We start from the raw sequence: 14,260 nt of genomic DNA, 5'->3' as shown, positions 1-14,260 counted from the left end.
ATGTTTGTTTCTCCTTTGTCTGTCAGCATGACTTCAACTCCTGATTCTTTGGATTCACTTGATGCAAGGAAATTTTCCAATCCCTCATTTTTAACTCTGTAAAAATTTTACCCTTTACTCTTCAATTTTTAACATCTATTTTATTTTATTTTTAATGTGTTTCTTGCAAGCAACAGATTGTGGGTCTTGTTTTCTTGTTCAATCTGTTGTTCTTTTTCATTTTATTGAATTGCTTAATCCATTCACATTTATAGTTACTAAATTTAGGTTTTTATTTTCCTCCATTTGTCTCTAATACTTCCCCCCAAAAAAAAAATTAGGATCCTCCTCCCCTTCTCTGTAAATGTGGCACTGTGTTTTCAGTTATTTTAGCTTAATCTAATTTAAGACAACTATATTCACACCAGCTCTATGCCCCTTACTCTTAGGGTCCTTACCCAATCTGTTAACCTCTTTCCTAGTTTTGGAATTTTGCTTATTAGTTTTTTTTTTATTTCTTGCTTTTTCTAGTTACTTAATTCTTCTCTTTTTTTTCCATTCTCAGTTAAGTATCAAGTAGAATTCTCCTTCATCTCTTCCCCCTTCAACTTTATCTGTTAATTTTTCTAAAAAATATTTCCATGCCTTTTTCTACAAAGGATTTTTCCCCTTCATTCTCTTCATTATTTTTCTTCCCTATCTCTTCTTTGATTCACAGATCTTTTACTTATTTAGTATTTCTTTATTCTCTGTATTCTTCATGGAATTAAGACTTCAAGGTACTTGTTTAAGGTTCCGTCTTCTAAAAAGTTTGTTATTCCTTTGTAGGCCTTGTACGAAGCTTCCTTTTTCTTCCTGCCTCATTCTCAGAAATATCAATTCCTGAAGGTAAGAGAGAAGATATTCTTCCATGGCAGGAATTTTCCTATAGCTCTGATTATTGACCTTTGCCCTTCCCTCCCCACCAAATTTGCCTCTAAATCTCTTCTTGGACCCATGCCCTCCACTCTTCTGGATGTCAGCCACCCCCAGGAACTCCTCTCCTCCTGAGGCAGGATGAGTGGTTTCTCTAAGCACCAAATTCCTCCAAGTCCCTGTCTCCCTTTACAGAATATCTCTATTCTTCCGTAAGTGTATTCATCAGGAATACTCCCTCCCACCACTGAAACAAGATTTTTCCTCATTCTTTTCTCCTTTTTCAATCCTTTCCTTTACTTCCTTGATCATTTTCCTGTACGCTCTCTTCTTCCCAAGAGACTCAGGAGTTATTTCTCCTTCATTCTTAGCCTCTGACTTGATTAGGATACATCATATATTCCCTCTATTTTCTTCATCCCCTGTCCCCTTCTTTACACCCTTCCATTTTGTAAATTTCCATTTCATAATTTAGTCCTACCAAGAAAAAAAAAAGACTCACTTGTAGGCTAGGTGTTCTGAGGTTTAGTCTATGATGTTTCAGGCATGTTTCTTCACCACTGATTCTATCTGATTTCTGCTTTCACCCTTGTTTATGTTTAGAAAGAAATTTCTTAATGACTTATCAGTTGTTCTTTTGATAGTGATGTTGTTGTCATCTTAGGTTGATTTCTTTACCCAGCCTTTCTGCTGCCCGGTGTGTTTGAGAAGTAAATAGTTTCTTCAAGCATGGCTTTATTTCTAGGAATGTTCTGAACGTCTCTTTTTTATTGAACACCCATCTTTTTTTTATTTATGGTTAGGCTCAGGCATGTCACCTGGGTTTCATCTTGAGCTCCTTTGGTCTTTGGAATACATTATTCCATTCCATCCTTTAGTTTCTGGTGGGTACAGAATAGGCTTATGCAGTCAGAACTTCATTTCCTTTATATTTGAAGGTCTTTCTCCTGGTTCCTTGGAAAACTTGCTGTTTCAGTGGAATCATTAAATTTAACCACTAAGACTCTTGGAGTTTGGAGCATACGGTTTGCTTTTTTTCCCCTTTCCTTTCTGGAAACAATCTATGGATTCTTTTGACTGGATCTCAAAGCATCTCAGCTTCCTCCTATGATGGGCAACTCCTGATTCACTAGCCTTGGTCTTTGCCATAAGTGACTTTGGGGGGTAGCAGAAGGGACAGAACTAGTCCAACTGAACGCACAGTTACACACATCTCATCCTCATTTTCGCAGTTCTCTGACTGATCTTTGTGGGTACAGATGCTGCCGCACTGCTACTACAGCCTGAGTATGCTGGAGGGCGAGGGAGGGGGGAATCAGAGTATAGGTTTAAGTTTTGTTGCAAGTACATAACAGGACAGTTTATACAATATCACTGGGAGTGTGTGGTAGGTGGTGGTGAAGTGGGTGGTGAGATCACCTTAGGGATTAGGGATTATTAGCCTTCTCTGCTGTTAGTTCAACAAGTGTTTATCTTTTCAGGGTTCTTGGTGTCCTTGATCGTGGAGATAGCTGACATTGCTTTTTCTCGGGAATATAATTCCTGATTTGGAGACATTTGAGAGGTCATGGGGGTCGGAGAAATTTCTAGTCCTCCATCATTGGTAACATGACAGGAAGTCTCTCAATAATTCTCAAATCATTTCTCCTTGATCTGTCTTCCAGGTCAGTTGTTTTTGACGGGACATTTTCTTCTATTTTCTTCAATCTCTGACTTTGAGTATTTCCTGTGGTCTCATGGAATCAATGACTTTTGCTTGGAACGTTCAACTTTTCAGGGAATCTGTTACTTAAAAAAGCTTTTGTACCTCTTATCCTAAGCTGTTAATTCCTCCCCAAATCTCTCCTCTATAGCTTTCATTTCTTTTCCAATTCTTTCCTCTATCATGTATTTCATTTATAACCTCATTTTAAACTCATTTTCCAAACTCATATCATTTCCTCTAGGAATTCTAATAGATCTTGCAGGCAAGCTATGCCTTTTTTGGGGGCGGGAGGTGAGGAAGGTTTTGCTTGTACACGTTTTGGAGTTATTCTCCTCTTCTGAGTTGGTTTATCTTGAGCACGCCTAGCATCATAACAGTTCATTTTTGATCACTTATTTAAGGCAGCTAGGGAACTCCACAGCGCATAGAGCACTCGGTCTGGAGCCAGGAACACCTGAGTTCAAATCCAGATGCAGACACTTAAAAGCCGTGTCACTTAACTTCTGTTTGCCTCAGTTTCCTCAACTGTAAGTAGGGATAACAATAGCACCTACCTCAAAGGGTTGTTCTGAGGATCACAGGAAATAACTGTAAAATGCATAGCACGGTGCCTGACACACAGTAGGCGCTATACATCTGTATCTATATAAATACTTATTTTCTTCCCCTTTCCTTCATTCTTGGGGAGCTAAAACTAAACATTCTGTGGTCCCATTCTTGGCCTGCGGGTTGAGTCTCAGATTATAGGAAAGTGAGTGCAGAGTCTCAGATCCCTATTCTTGGGATCACAATCAAAACTGGCTGAAGCCTAGCCTTCCCACAGGGGTTCAAATCTCAGATTTCTCTCCAAGAATCTGATTGGAGCAACAGGATTAAAGGCCCTTTCCATGCTCAGGAGGCTTGGTCCATGGTTCCCCCCCTCCTCCAGAGATTGGGATCGGATCACCTCAATGAAGTACTTTAATCTAAAGTACTACTTTAATGTTTCTTCTTCTTTTTAAAAAATTAATTAATTTACCCCCAGTTACATGTAAAAACAATCTTTTAACATTCATCTATAAAACTTTTGAGTTCCAAATTCTCTCCCTTGCTCCCTCCACCTCCCCCCCCCCATCGAGAGGGCAAGCAGTTCAATATGGGTTATACATGTATAGTCATGCAAAACATATCCATAACAGGTTGTGAACGAAAACATTCTATGTTTCTTCTGAACCTTGTGAAATGTTTTCCCCAAATCTAGGATGCATGTCAGACTATGCCTGGATGTTTTTCTTATTAAATTCTAAAAGAAACAGATCACTTCCCCGAGGGTTCCCATAATTTCCACTCCCACAAAACTGTGTTAGTACAACTAGATACAGAATAAAATTTCCCCTGGTGGGACCCAGAACCTTTTGTAGAATGAATTTATAGCTAAGGTAACTCAAGAAGCAGAGTTCCAGAAGATGTCTAGTTAACTGAAGTCCCCCATCATTGTTATATCATGCTTCTGGACTAAATTATCTCTAAAGTATGGTTCAGGTAAGCAATCCATTCCAACCTGTAACATTTTTAAAGGTAGAATTGTCACCAGGACCCCAGGAATTTGTACTGCTGATCTATGCTAAGTGTAAAGCAACAAACTCCAATCTCTGATGAACAACTTTCTGATTATAAAAAAAAAATTCACAGAGTCCTAAGAATATTCTTAGTATTCTTTGAGACATGATATGACAAAAAGTTATTATGGATTCAGTAATACTTTTAAATGAACTTACTTTTTATTTATCAAAACAATACCTATTATTTTAAAAAACAGTAACCTGTGCGAAATATTTATTCTGTCTACAGCAAGTGCTTGCTTATTGATCATATTTAAGTCACTTAATAAGCTGGATCCCTGGCAAATCACTTTATCAGGCTCACAGTTTAGGACCTATTATTTTAAATAAAAAATGAAGCAGGATGTAGGGGGCGGCCATAAGTAACTCAGCATCTCCTCATTATAGTAAAACACCAACATGAGGACACATGTGAGAAGAAAAGAAAGAGAACATTTTTCATAATCTCATGACAAATCTGGCAGCCACATGGCCAGTTTAAAGGCAACAATGAAGGGTTTCCTTTGGGGGGATAAGAAGCCCCAAGAACAACTGGCATAACTCAGGAAATGATTTTTAAATGACCTCTCTCTCAAAAGGCTTGTCCATGTTATTCTATTTAAACGTGGTTTACAATTTTAACATCCAGACCCAGAATTACCGTCTGAGCAGAGCGGGTAGCTGCTGACTGCAGCTGACTGTTTGCCGGGCGCTGTGTTAACTCGGCAGGACTGGAAAGCTGGGATGTCACGGGCTGAGCATCACTCCTGGGGCTTTGAGGTGTGTGGGTCTTATTTGAGTCATTCAATCTGCTACTTCTCTCTATGGCAATCAGGTCACGGATTTTTTGAAGCTGCTTGACTGATGCTTTCTTGGGAAACACAAGATGTGTCTCTCCCTGAAATAGACAAAAATACAGAAATTCATCCTTTGCTTTCTGCTTACTATTTGTTAGAAACCAAGATGGCAGAATGTGCTGCTTTAATTCCACAAATATGTATAAAGTACCTACTATACAATAACGATTAACATTTATATAGTATTTACTGTGTGCCAGGCACTGTGCTAAGCGCTTTACAATTATTACTACATTTGATACAACAATTATGATTCCCATTTTACAGTGAGGAAACTGAGACAGACAGGGGTGAAATGACTTGCCTAGAATCATACAGCAAGTAAAGGATTTGAACTCCTGTCTTCCTGACTTCAGGCCAGTGTTCTGTGTACTATGGCACCCATGAACTACTATGTGCTGTGATACCACTAACAAGCATCAGCTCATAGGGACCAATGTCTATTTTGTGCTAGACACATGCAACCAGTTTATTAACATAAAACTTTTGGACTTTGCCTTATCCAGGCAAAGACTTTTTTAAAAAGATCTTTTCTTTTGTGAACCTTAGTCCAAAAAACCTTTAGATAAGCTATGACATCATACATGTTCCCCTCTACTTTGGGAAAAACAAAAAACAATGCACCACGCCCTCGTGTTCCCCAAACAATACAAAAGGGCATTGGGGGACACAGTAGACAGAACAGTGGCCTTTGAGTCCGACAACCTTGAGTACAAATCCTCCCTCTGCCCTTACTTCCTTTGTACTGACCTCTCTATGGTCTTTGGTCCTTTCCCTCTTTAAATCTACAATGATATGATCAAATTGAAACTGATAACAGGAGATGGCAGGCCATCAGGGAGGGTCAGGGCACTGGTGCTCACACACATTTTCTAGATCATTCTCAAAGCCAAAAACAAAATAGTTATCTATAGTACTCTATTTAACCTAAGAGATTCAGGCCAGTAAAATTGGAGCTGACACATATTGAGGTTTTTCTAAGTCTAAGAGCTAAAGAATTAATTTACCAATTCATGAATGACTCCAGTGGGGAAGCGCCCATCTCTACATGTCTGGCAAGCGGGTAAAACTGACGAGCTCCTGAAAAATACTTACTTCTTCAAAGCCCATTTCAAACAAGCATTCAACTGCTCCTCTGACAGGCAAGAGCCTAGTAGAAAAGGCCGCATTTCCAATCCGGATAGATCTGTATTTTTCATCATTAGGGTTTCTGATAAGAAATAAACAAAAAATTCACTTCTAACTATTCCCTTAATTTGACATAGCACCTTAGCTTTCTGACATCTTTTCATCTCCAAGATCTAAGTGTATTTCAGCATGAGCTAAGTAAAGCAGGTATTATCACCCAAGTCTACACTAAAGACGATCTATAACCTGAGGTCCAGTATTACGGATTCTGTCAGTCACCCGATGGGCTGGTAATGAAGTAAATGTTACCACCCAGATCAGAGAAAGGACCATGGTGGACAAAATGTGTCAAAGGGGGGAACTCAGTATGACTGTCAGTGGACATAACTGTTACAACTATAAATCTTTAGGGAACGTTTAAGGAGCTAAAAAAAGAAGAAAAAAAGACTTAACGTGATAGTTTGCTGCGTGAGAATGACAGATTCGGGTCTCACACCACACAATCGATGGCTTATTTTTCCAAGTTCTGTTGTTGATGTAATTTTTACCTTACAATTATTTCAGGTGTCCCTCCCTGCCCACCCCCCCAACCCCCCCAGGGAGCACTGCCTTGTAACCAAAAAAAACAGGGAAGCAAAACCAATGGAGAGTCATCTGTCTCGGGCAGTAAAACATCCACAGCTACAAATGAATTCCACATTGGAGGCGATGCGTTATAGGGGAAGGAAAGACCTGGATTGGAAGAGAAGCAAATTCCTTCTCACTGCCTCAATTTTTTTCATTTGTAAAGTTGGTGTTAATAACACTTGCACGGCCACCTCACAGTACCATATAAACGTGTTACAAGCTTCCTTAAAATACAATCAACTAACATTTTCATTTTTCTCTACAGTGTGGTGTTCCTTTTTCTTTAACCTTACTAGACAATCCACCTGACTAGTATTCCTGTTGTCCCAGAAATTGTGGTTTTTCTTTCTTTTCTCTACCCCATCCTTCCTTTTAACAAAGATCTGTAACCTCCCTTGGGGCTGTCACCTACCTGCCCATCCCCTCTTCTCTACAACCTTTCGACTTGGGGCCCAGAGTCTTTAGTAACTGCATCAAGATAATATACTTCTTTTTGGATTCGTGCTCTGGGGTCAGAGAAAACTTGGGTTTGACGACGTTTGACAGGACAGCTTTATTTTACCCTAATTCTATTCCCTACAAGCTCTTATAAACATTTTTAGAGGGCTCTACCTCTAATTCATCCATTTCTACTTAGTGCTTATTTTTACATAATGAAAAAAAATCTAGCAGATGCTTTAGGGTTTGCAAAATTCTCCACACACATTATCTCATTTAAGTCTTGAAATAACAGGTAATGTGCCATTTTACAGACAAAGAAACTGAGGTTCAGACATAAAGCGGCTTTTGAGTGCCAGAGGAAGGATAGAGACCCAAGGATTTCTGGCCCCTAGTCTACCATTTTATCAAGCAGACCTCTGCTGTAACTTTCCCAGTTTTTCTTTCTAGGGTCTCAGACTGTATCATCCATCATGCCATCTTCAATCCAAACGATCACCTCCTGAGGGCAAGAAAGTATTTGAGGCACAAAGATGAAGAAGGCCAGCCTCATCATCAGGGAGTATACAGTTCACTCGGGGATGTAGTATGTGCCAAAGGAATGACAGGGCACAAAGGCAATGCAAAGCAGAGCATGGCAAGGGCAAAGGACCCTGAACATTCACCTTCAGCTAGGAGGCTTCCATGACAGCTTCTTGGAAGCTCAGGTCTGGGCCTTTCACATCAACCACTGGAAGAACAAGAAAGCTCTCTTTAATGGCAAAGATAAACGAGGAGTGTGTTCTGGGGCCTGAGCTACCCTCCTCGGGCCTGCACTACTCTATCTGCCTCCTAACTGGCCTCTCTGTCCCTGGTTTCTCCCCCTCTCTAATCCATCATCCCTGACAAAATTATCTTCCGAATGCATGGGACTGACTAAGTCACTCCCACTCAGATGAAGCTCATTTACTCCCTGTGGCCTTCGGGATAAAATATTAACCTCAGATTCCTACTAGGAGAAGTTAAAAAACAGTGAAGCCTTAAGGAACATTCCCTGTGCTGCTGAGGGCAGTGAGGTCAGACCCAGTAGGAGGAGGCTGGCTCCACGGAGGACAGCAGAACCAGATGTGAATCTCAGAATGAAAACCTGTGTAAGGGTTTTCCCATGAGTCTCTTTCGGTAATGAGATGGACTGTGAAGTTCCCCCTTCTTTTCAACCACCGATGACCAAGAATATTAAACTGTGAAACAATCCTGCATTTCCCATGACTGGCTCCCCTTCTTCCAGCCACAAGACAATGAACCCTGTGACCAAGATGCCTGAACACACTGCGCTTTGCCACAGGCATCCAAACAGAAGTTGTTATTCCTCCATCCCTACCCTCAACTCCCTCTTCCTCCTGACTTCCCAGTTTGTGCTGAAGGTGCCCATCCTTGCAGTCACTCGATTTGCAGTCTCAGAGTCCTCCCTCTCCACCGACCTAATCAGTAATTACGTCTCCTCAATGCTACATCTCCCACATCTCTCACCCATCCTCTTCCCTTTGATCACCCTTCCACTATCCCAGGTCAGGCCCTTATCATCTGAACGACTGCAATAACCTAACTGGTCTCCGTGATTGGAGCGTCTCCCCACTCCAATCCATCCTGCACACAGATGCCAAAATGGTGTTCTTAAAGCAGAGACCAGGCCACGGCACTCCTCAGTGAAGGAAATGTCCATTGCTTTCCATGTCTCAAGGACCAAACATAAACAACTGTTTGCCGTTCGAAGGCCTTCCAATCTACCTCCAACCAACACTTCCAGGCTTATCATGCATTACTCCCCTTAACATACTTTATAGTCCAGTCAAACGGGCTTTCTTGGTCCTCCTCACACATAACTTTCCATCTCTCACTGCCACACGTTTGCACAGGAGGCAGCCCTTCCTGGAATCCACTTCCTCGTCACATTCACCTTCTAAAAACCCCAGTTTCCTTCCAAGCCTAACTCAAGTTTAAAACCTCTTACAGGAGGTCTTTTTTGGCTTCACCAGAGCCCCTGAGTGACCTTTTATTTACTTTGAAGATACTTAGGTGTACATGCTGTCTCACCCAACGGAATGTAAGCTTCTTGAGGGTGTAGACTTTCATCTCGCCTTTGAGTTCCCGGTACCTACTACAACGCCGGGCACATTGTAGGTGTTTAATAAATGCTTACTGACTGATGGATCATGGTGCACATTGGACTAATTTCTCCTTTTCTTCTCTTTCTCTACCACAAACTGTAAGATGCATTAATCACAAATATGTCACCAAAAAATGTTTGCTTCATTTCAATCTTGGTAACCAATTTCTTCCTTTTGGTCAGAATAAAGTAGAGAGCATCAGTTCCACTCATTGCTTCTGAAACATAAATGGTCATCATCATTAAAAGAAACCACACATTTATTAGCTGTTCTGCCTTGGGCCCCGCCCCAAACTTCAGGAAGTATAGAAGACTGAAGTCTTCCATCACTACTACATCACACTTCTATTTCGGACCTGTCATGTTTCCTAAGCTCTTAATTAATTTCCTACTTTTGTCTAGGTGGTCTATAATATACTCTCTAACACGATCTTCATTTCTCCCTCTGTTGGTTTTTCGTCCAAAGGCTTCATTGTCATTCCTCACCTCTCTAGTCCTTTTCATTCCTGGATTTCTTAACAAACAATGCTAGCCTGCTCCGCCCCTTGGGATCTCTTCTGCTCCTATTAAAGTATGCCTTCCCAGTGGCATATTTCTGATATGAGTTCCATCCCAATCAAGTCCTGGATGAAACTCAGGTAAAATCTGTCTCTCTGAATCTGGATCTCTTATATACCTGCTTGTTACACTTTACACACACTTGTGTATGAATACCTGGGACCATGGGTTTTATTATTGGTCCTTTCTTGGATTCTACGTCCTTTGGATCTTTCTATGCTGTAGCTACTCTCTCATCTGGCTTGGTGGTTCTGGGTAGGCAGTTTTCCACTTCCTTCTGTCTTTTCCTTTTGATCAGATTTGTAACACTTAGAGACGAGACAAGCATTTACGTCAGCACTCCTCTGTGGGTGTACTCTACCTCTGAGCCAAAGCCCATCTTTCTCACAGTTTAAGCCCCAGAACAGAAACCCAAATCCTGTTCTCAGAGACCATCTTCTTAATCAGCTATTCACTTCTCAAATCTGAAGCTCTGGCTTACAATCAGCAGCAGGCAGGAAAACACAACCACCGTCCTGAAGCCTTTCATTTCTTGACCAGAATTTCATCCTCCCTAACAGCACTTTCTGGTTCCTTCTGAAAGTATCATGGGTCTCTGACACAGATCACTAAAAGCAGGTAGCAGTCAACCATCTCTGGAGGCCCAAGGAGCTTACCTTCTACCCGAGGAGCACAGCATTACACAATTAAATATAGGAGAGAAGAAAGAGGGAGCCCCAACATGCAGAAGGAGCAGGGAAAATTTCCTGGAGGAGGTAGCACCTGGAGTTAAACCAATTCTTAAGGCACAGCTACAGTAGATCCTTGGCTGTCCGCTGAACCAGCTATGACCTATGTCTGTCCCTGATTCAAAGGCACCTGGCAAATGATTTCTTCCTCACTTCCCACCCCTCAAGGTGTCTGGCAGTTAAACTCCCTACTCTATAACCCAGACTGATCCTTTACTTTCCCCAGGATTGTGAACTTTAACTGAGTCACCATGTCTTTTGTTGTGGTGGTAGGAATGTCAACAGTCTCCTGCCATGAGGGATGGGCTAGTTCTTTTTCTTAAAAGGCAATTAAACTGGCTTCAGGACGCAACTGAATGGATAAAAATGTATTTATTGAGCACTTACTGTGGGCCAGGAATTGTGCCAACCGACGGCGAAACAAATACAACCAAGTTATGACAGAGCCTGCCCTCACGGAGCTTACATTCTAAAGGGGAAGATAACACATAGAGAGGAGATAGAAAGCTAGGGGAGAAAGGAGTACACAAGTCAGCATGGTTTGGGAACGGCTAGGCCCCGGTGGGGTGGTTGGGCTCTAGCCAAGGTAAGGTTAAAGTTCACCAATCACCAAGCCATGGGCCTGTTGACAGCTTCCAGATCACCTATGTACACAAAGCCACAGCACTGCAGTTGGGACTTGGCTCTTGGCTTGTAGACTACCATAAGCAATACAAAGGCAAAGAAGCTGTACTTAGCTCAATCAGTCCTGTATTCTTAGCTGAATCTCCATCCTCTGCTGTGGCTACACAGAATTCCTTCTGCTGACTGTTAAGATGCTCCAGGGGTGTTTTATTTCTTTCCCATTTCTAACCAGAGGCACTAGCCCAACCTGAACAGTCCTCACCTATTCCACCTATGCCCACAGTTTCATTCTGGAAAAATAAATGGCATTTAAAAATGTGTGGTCTAGAGCACTGTATTACATGTCTTTACCAACTTACTCCCCTGGTCTCTAACAATACAATTTTTATTCAGCATTCAACTGTAACTATCCTTTGATTATCATGACCTTCTTGAGCAAATTCAAAGCTTTTCCCACTTCACAGAGGAACAAAGATTTATCTAGCCATTTGACAAGCCCTTATTAGATGCTTACTATGTACAAGGCATTGTGTTTGGGATACAAATACAAAGTGGGAAATCATTAAGAAGTGAAGGGTTCCAGGACAAGAGGAAGGGTTTCTGACAAAAGCTAAGAAGACCCCCAGCCAGGTTATCTAGTTCAGCTTCAAGGGTAGAAGGATGGGGAATGCAGGTGGCAGACACTCACAATGTTGCCTGAACCGGAGTCAAATGTAATCGGGAGATACTCAACAAAATAAATAAAAATACAATAGAACACAGATAATGTTAACAGGTGGCTTCTAAGCCACTTCCAGTTAGCTTCAGCCCCTGTTTCTACTTGAGTTTCACACCATTAGTGTAGAGGACAGACGAAAGAACTTGGAGTTAGGAAGAAGTGGGTTTCAGTCCCACCACAGGCACCTAACAGCTATGAAACTCTCCGGACAGGTCACTCGCCCTCTCTGTGAAATGAGGGGCTTCACCCTGACGACCTCTAGGGTCCCTTCCAGATCTAACTCTGCGATCTTATAAACTCATTTTACAAACAATGAAAAACAGAGGCCCAGAGACGTTGTAATTTATCCAGAATCACACAAGTGCTCAGCCCAAAACCTGGAAATTCAAATCCAATTTCTCTGATTCTAAATCTTGTGGTCTTTCTTCTACTATCTTCCATCAGTACAGTAACAATGCCCCATGTTATATATTTTGATCCCCACCTCACACTCTAACTCAATCGCCTTTTAACTTGCCAGAATGATCTCAGAATTAGACCTCAGAAGCCACCCCAGAACCCCAACCACCCCAGATCACCCAGCCTTTCCTTGAAGACACAGAGGGAGTTTGGAGAACCTCAGGACCTCCTGAGGCACCCCAATCCCCTCATGGATAGCTCAAACTGTTAGCTACTGTGGCTTTCCATCAAGCCTAAAGGTGTCTATTTGCCACAACTGCCTATTTATCTCTAGGGTTAAACAGAACAAACTCTTAATTCCTCTTCCACGTTTTCCACATTTATATCCAAAACATTTATCACATTGCCACTAAATGTTCTCTTCCCCAGGCCCAACACCCTTTTTTTCCTCAGCTGATCCTCTGAGGCAAGATCTTGGTTTTCCAACCTCCACATTCCAGTGATCACCAACAGTGGTTCAACAATCACGTGTATTAGTCCTTTCAGTACTTGAAAATGTTGCGAATCTCAGCCTGGTGACTTGCAATAGTCAAGGCCAGTTAGATAATTTCTTACTATCTCCATTACTATCTTGGGAATTAACTTATTGCTCTATTCTTTCTGGCCCAAGTATCACCCTGCTTGGCAGAGAAAACAGGAACAGTAAGCCAGGCAGTTCTGCCTTCTTTGGGTCAGTGGTTAACATGGTCCCACATCCAGCTAGAGCAGGGGTTCTTCTACTCCTTCTGTGATCCTCTTTTCTTCAATAGGGACTTCAATTTCTCAATAACTTCCTTCTGGTCGTCCTTGGCCTTCCTCACCACCTTCAATTTTGGGTCCTGAGCTTCAGCACCCCGCTTCTCAGCCATGACTCTGCCAGGCCTTTGTATTCATGTTTGGTCATCCGACCTGGCTTCCTTCTTCTCTACTGCCTTTTAAAATGCCAATTGTTCAGTAAGTTTCCCATGCAGAGAGCTTCCACTATTCTTCCTCACTGGAATTATTTCTGCTTTTGGAATTGCATTCTTAAGGGCTTCTCCTAAGTAACTTTAGGTCATGGGATCCTACCTATCTTTTTTCTGAACTCTTTGAAAAATGCTCCCAAAATGTAGGCTGCTGTCAAATGCTTCCTGGCTTTCCTCCTGTTCTCCATCATAGCTTCTAAGATGCAGGAGTCACTCCCTCCCAAGCAAGGTTCTCATCATTTCCACTCCAGCAATCAATTTCTCTGTGTCCTATTCTCCAGCTGTTATGCCTCCTTTTTCTTGAATCTTGGCAGAACGGCTGAAGGACAGGATCCAGGACAGAAAAGATTGGTTGGAGAGGTCAGTAAGAAAACCCTGGGAAAGCAGCATCAACACAGCCATCCTCTTAAGGGAGAGCACGTTCATGTTCAGCCTCTTAAGAAAGTCAAACACAGAGAAAGATCCCATGTATGTGAAATATTTATATATTTATTAAATATTAAATATTTATAGCATCAAAGTGGAAGAAAAATGGGTCCCCATCAATTGGGAAATGGCTTAACAAATTCTGGTGTCTTAATGGGATGAAATGCTGCCGCCCTACAGAAAACGATGAAACACGAAGAGCTTGGGAAGAGTTGTATTCATTGAAGAGCAACAGAAAAGGCAGAACCAAGAAATAATTTAGATGATGAATATAATATTATAAAGGAAGACACTGGAAAGACTTCAAAATTGTGATCAATGCAGTGATCAAATCATCACTTTAAAGCAGTGTTGTCAGACTCAAATAGATATGGATCTCTGTGGCCCATACTGACTTGGAAAACCACAAAGTAACATTAACTATGTCT

At 41.6% G+C, this 14,260-nt stretch overlaps 1 protein-coding gene across 2 annotated transcripts in view; it reads right to left on the bottom strand.

Moving 5' to 3' along the window:
- Positions 1–14,260, bottom strand: part of NGLY1 (N-glycanase 1) — a 57,897-nt gene that overhangs the window by 32,620 nt on the left and 11,017 nt on the right. The window contains exons 1-3 of one of the 2 annotated variants that reach the window (XM_078151349.1): positions 9,409–11,759; positions 6,132–6,246; positions 4,841–5,077 (exon numbers count right to left, since the gene is read on the bottom strand). In XM_078151349.1, the coding sequence (XP_078007475.1) occupies positions 4,841–5,077; positions 6,132–6,146 (252 nt within the window). In that variant the 5' untranslated portion in view covers positions 6,147–6,246; positions 9,409–11,759. Of the gene's footprint in view, positions 1–4,840; positions 5,078–6,131; positions 6,247–9,408; positions 11,760–14,260 lie in introns of those variants that run through there. The other variant, XM_020971073.2, reaches the window with a different exon arrangement.

Source organism: Phascolarctos cinereus, unplaced genomic scaffold, assembly GCF_003287225.1.
Source record: "Phascolarctos cinereus isolate Bilbo 61053 unplaced genomic scaffold, phaCin_HiC Scaffold_1;HRSCAF=81, whole genome shotgun sequence".
NCBI lineage: Eukaryota > Metazoa > Chordata > Mammalia > Diprotodontia > Phascolarctidae > Phascolarctos > Phascolarctos cinereus.
The sequence above is the reverse complement of the archived record's forward strand: the minus strand, read 5'-3'. Positions and strand labels throughout refer to the sequence as shown.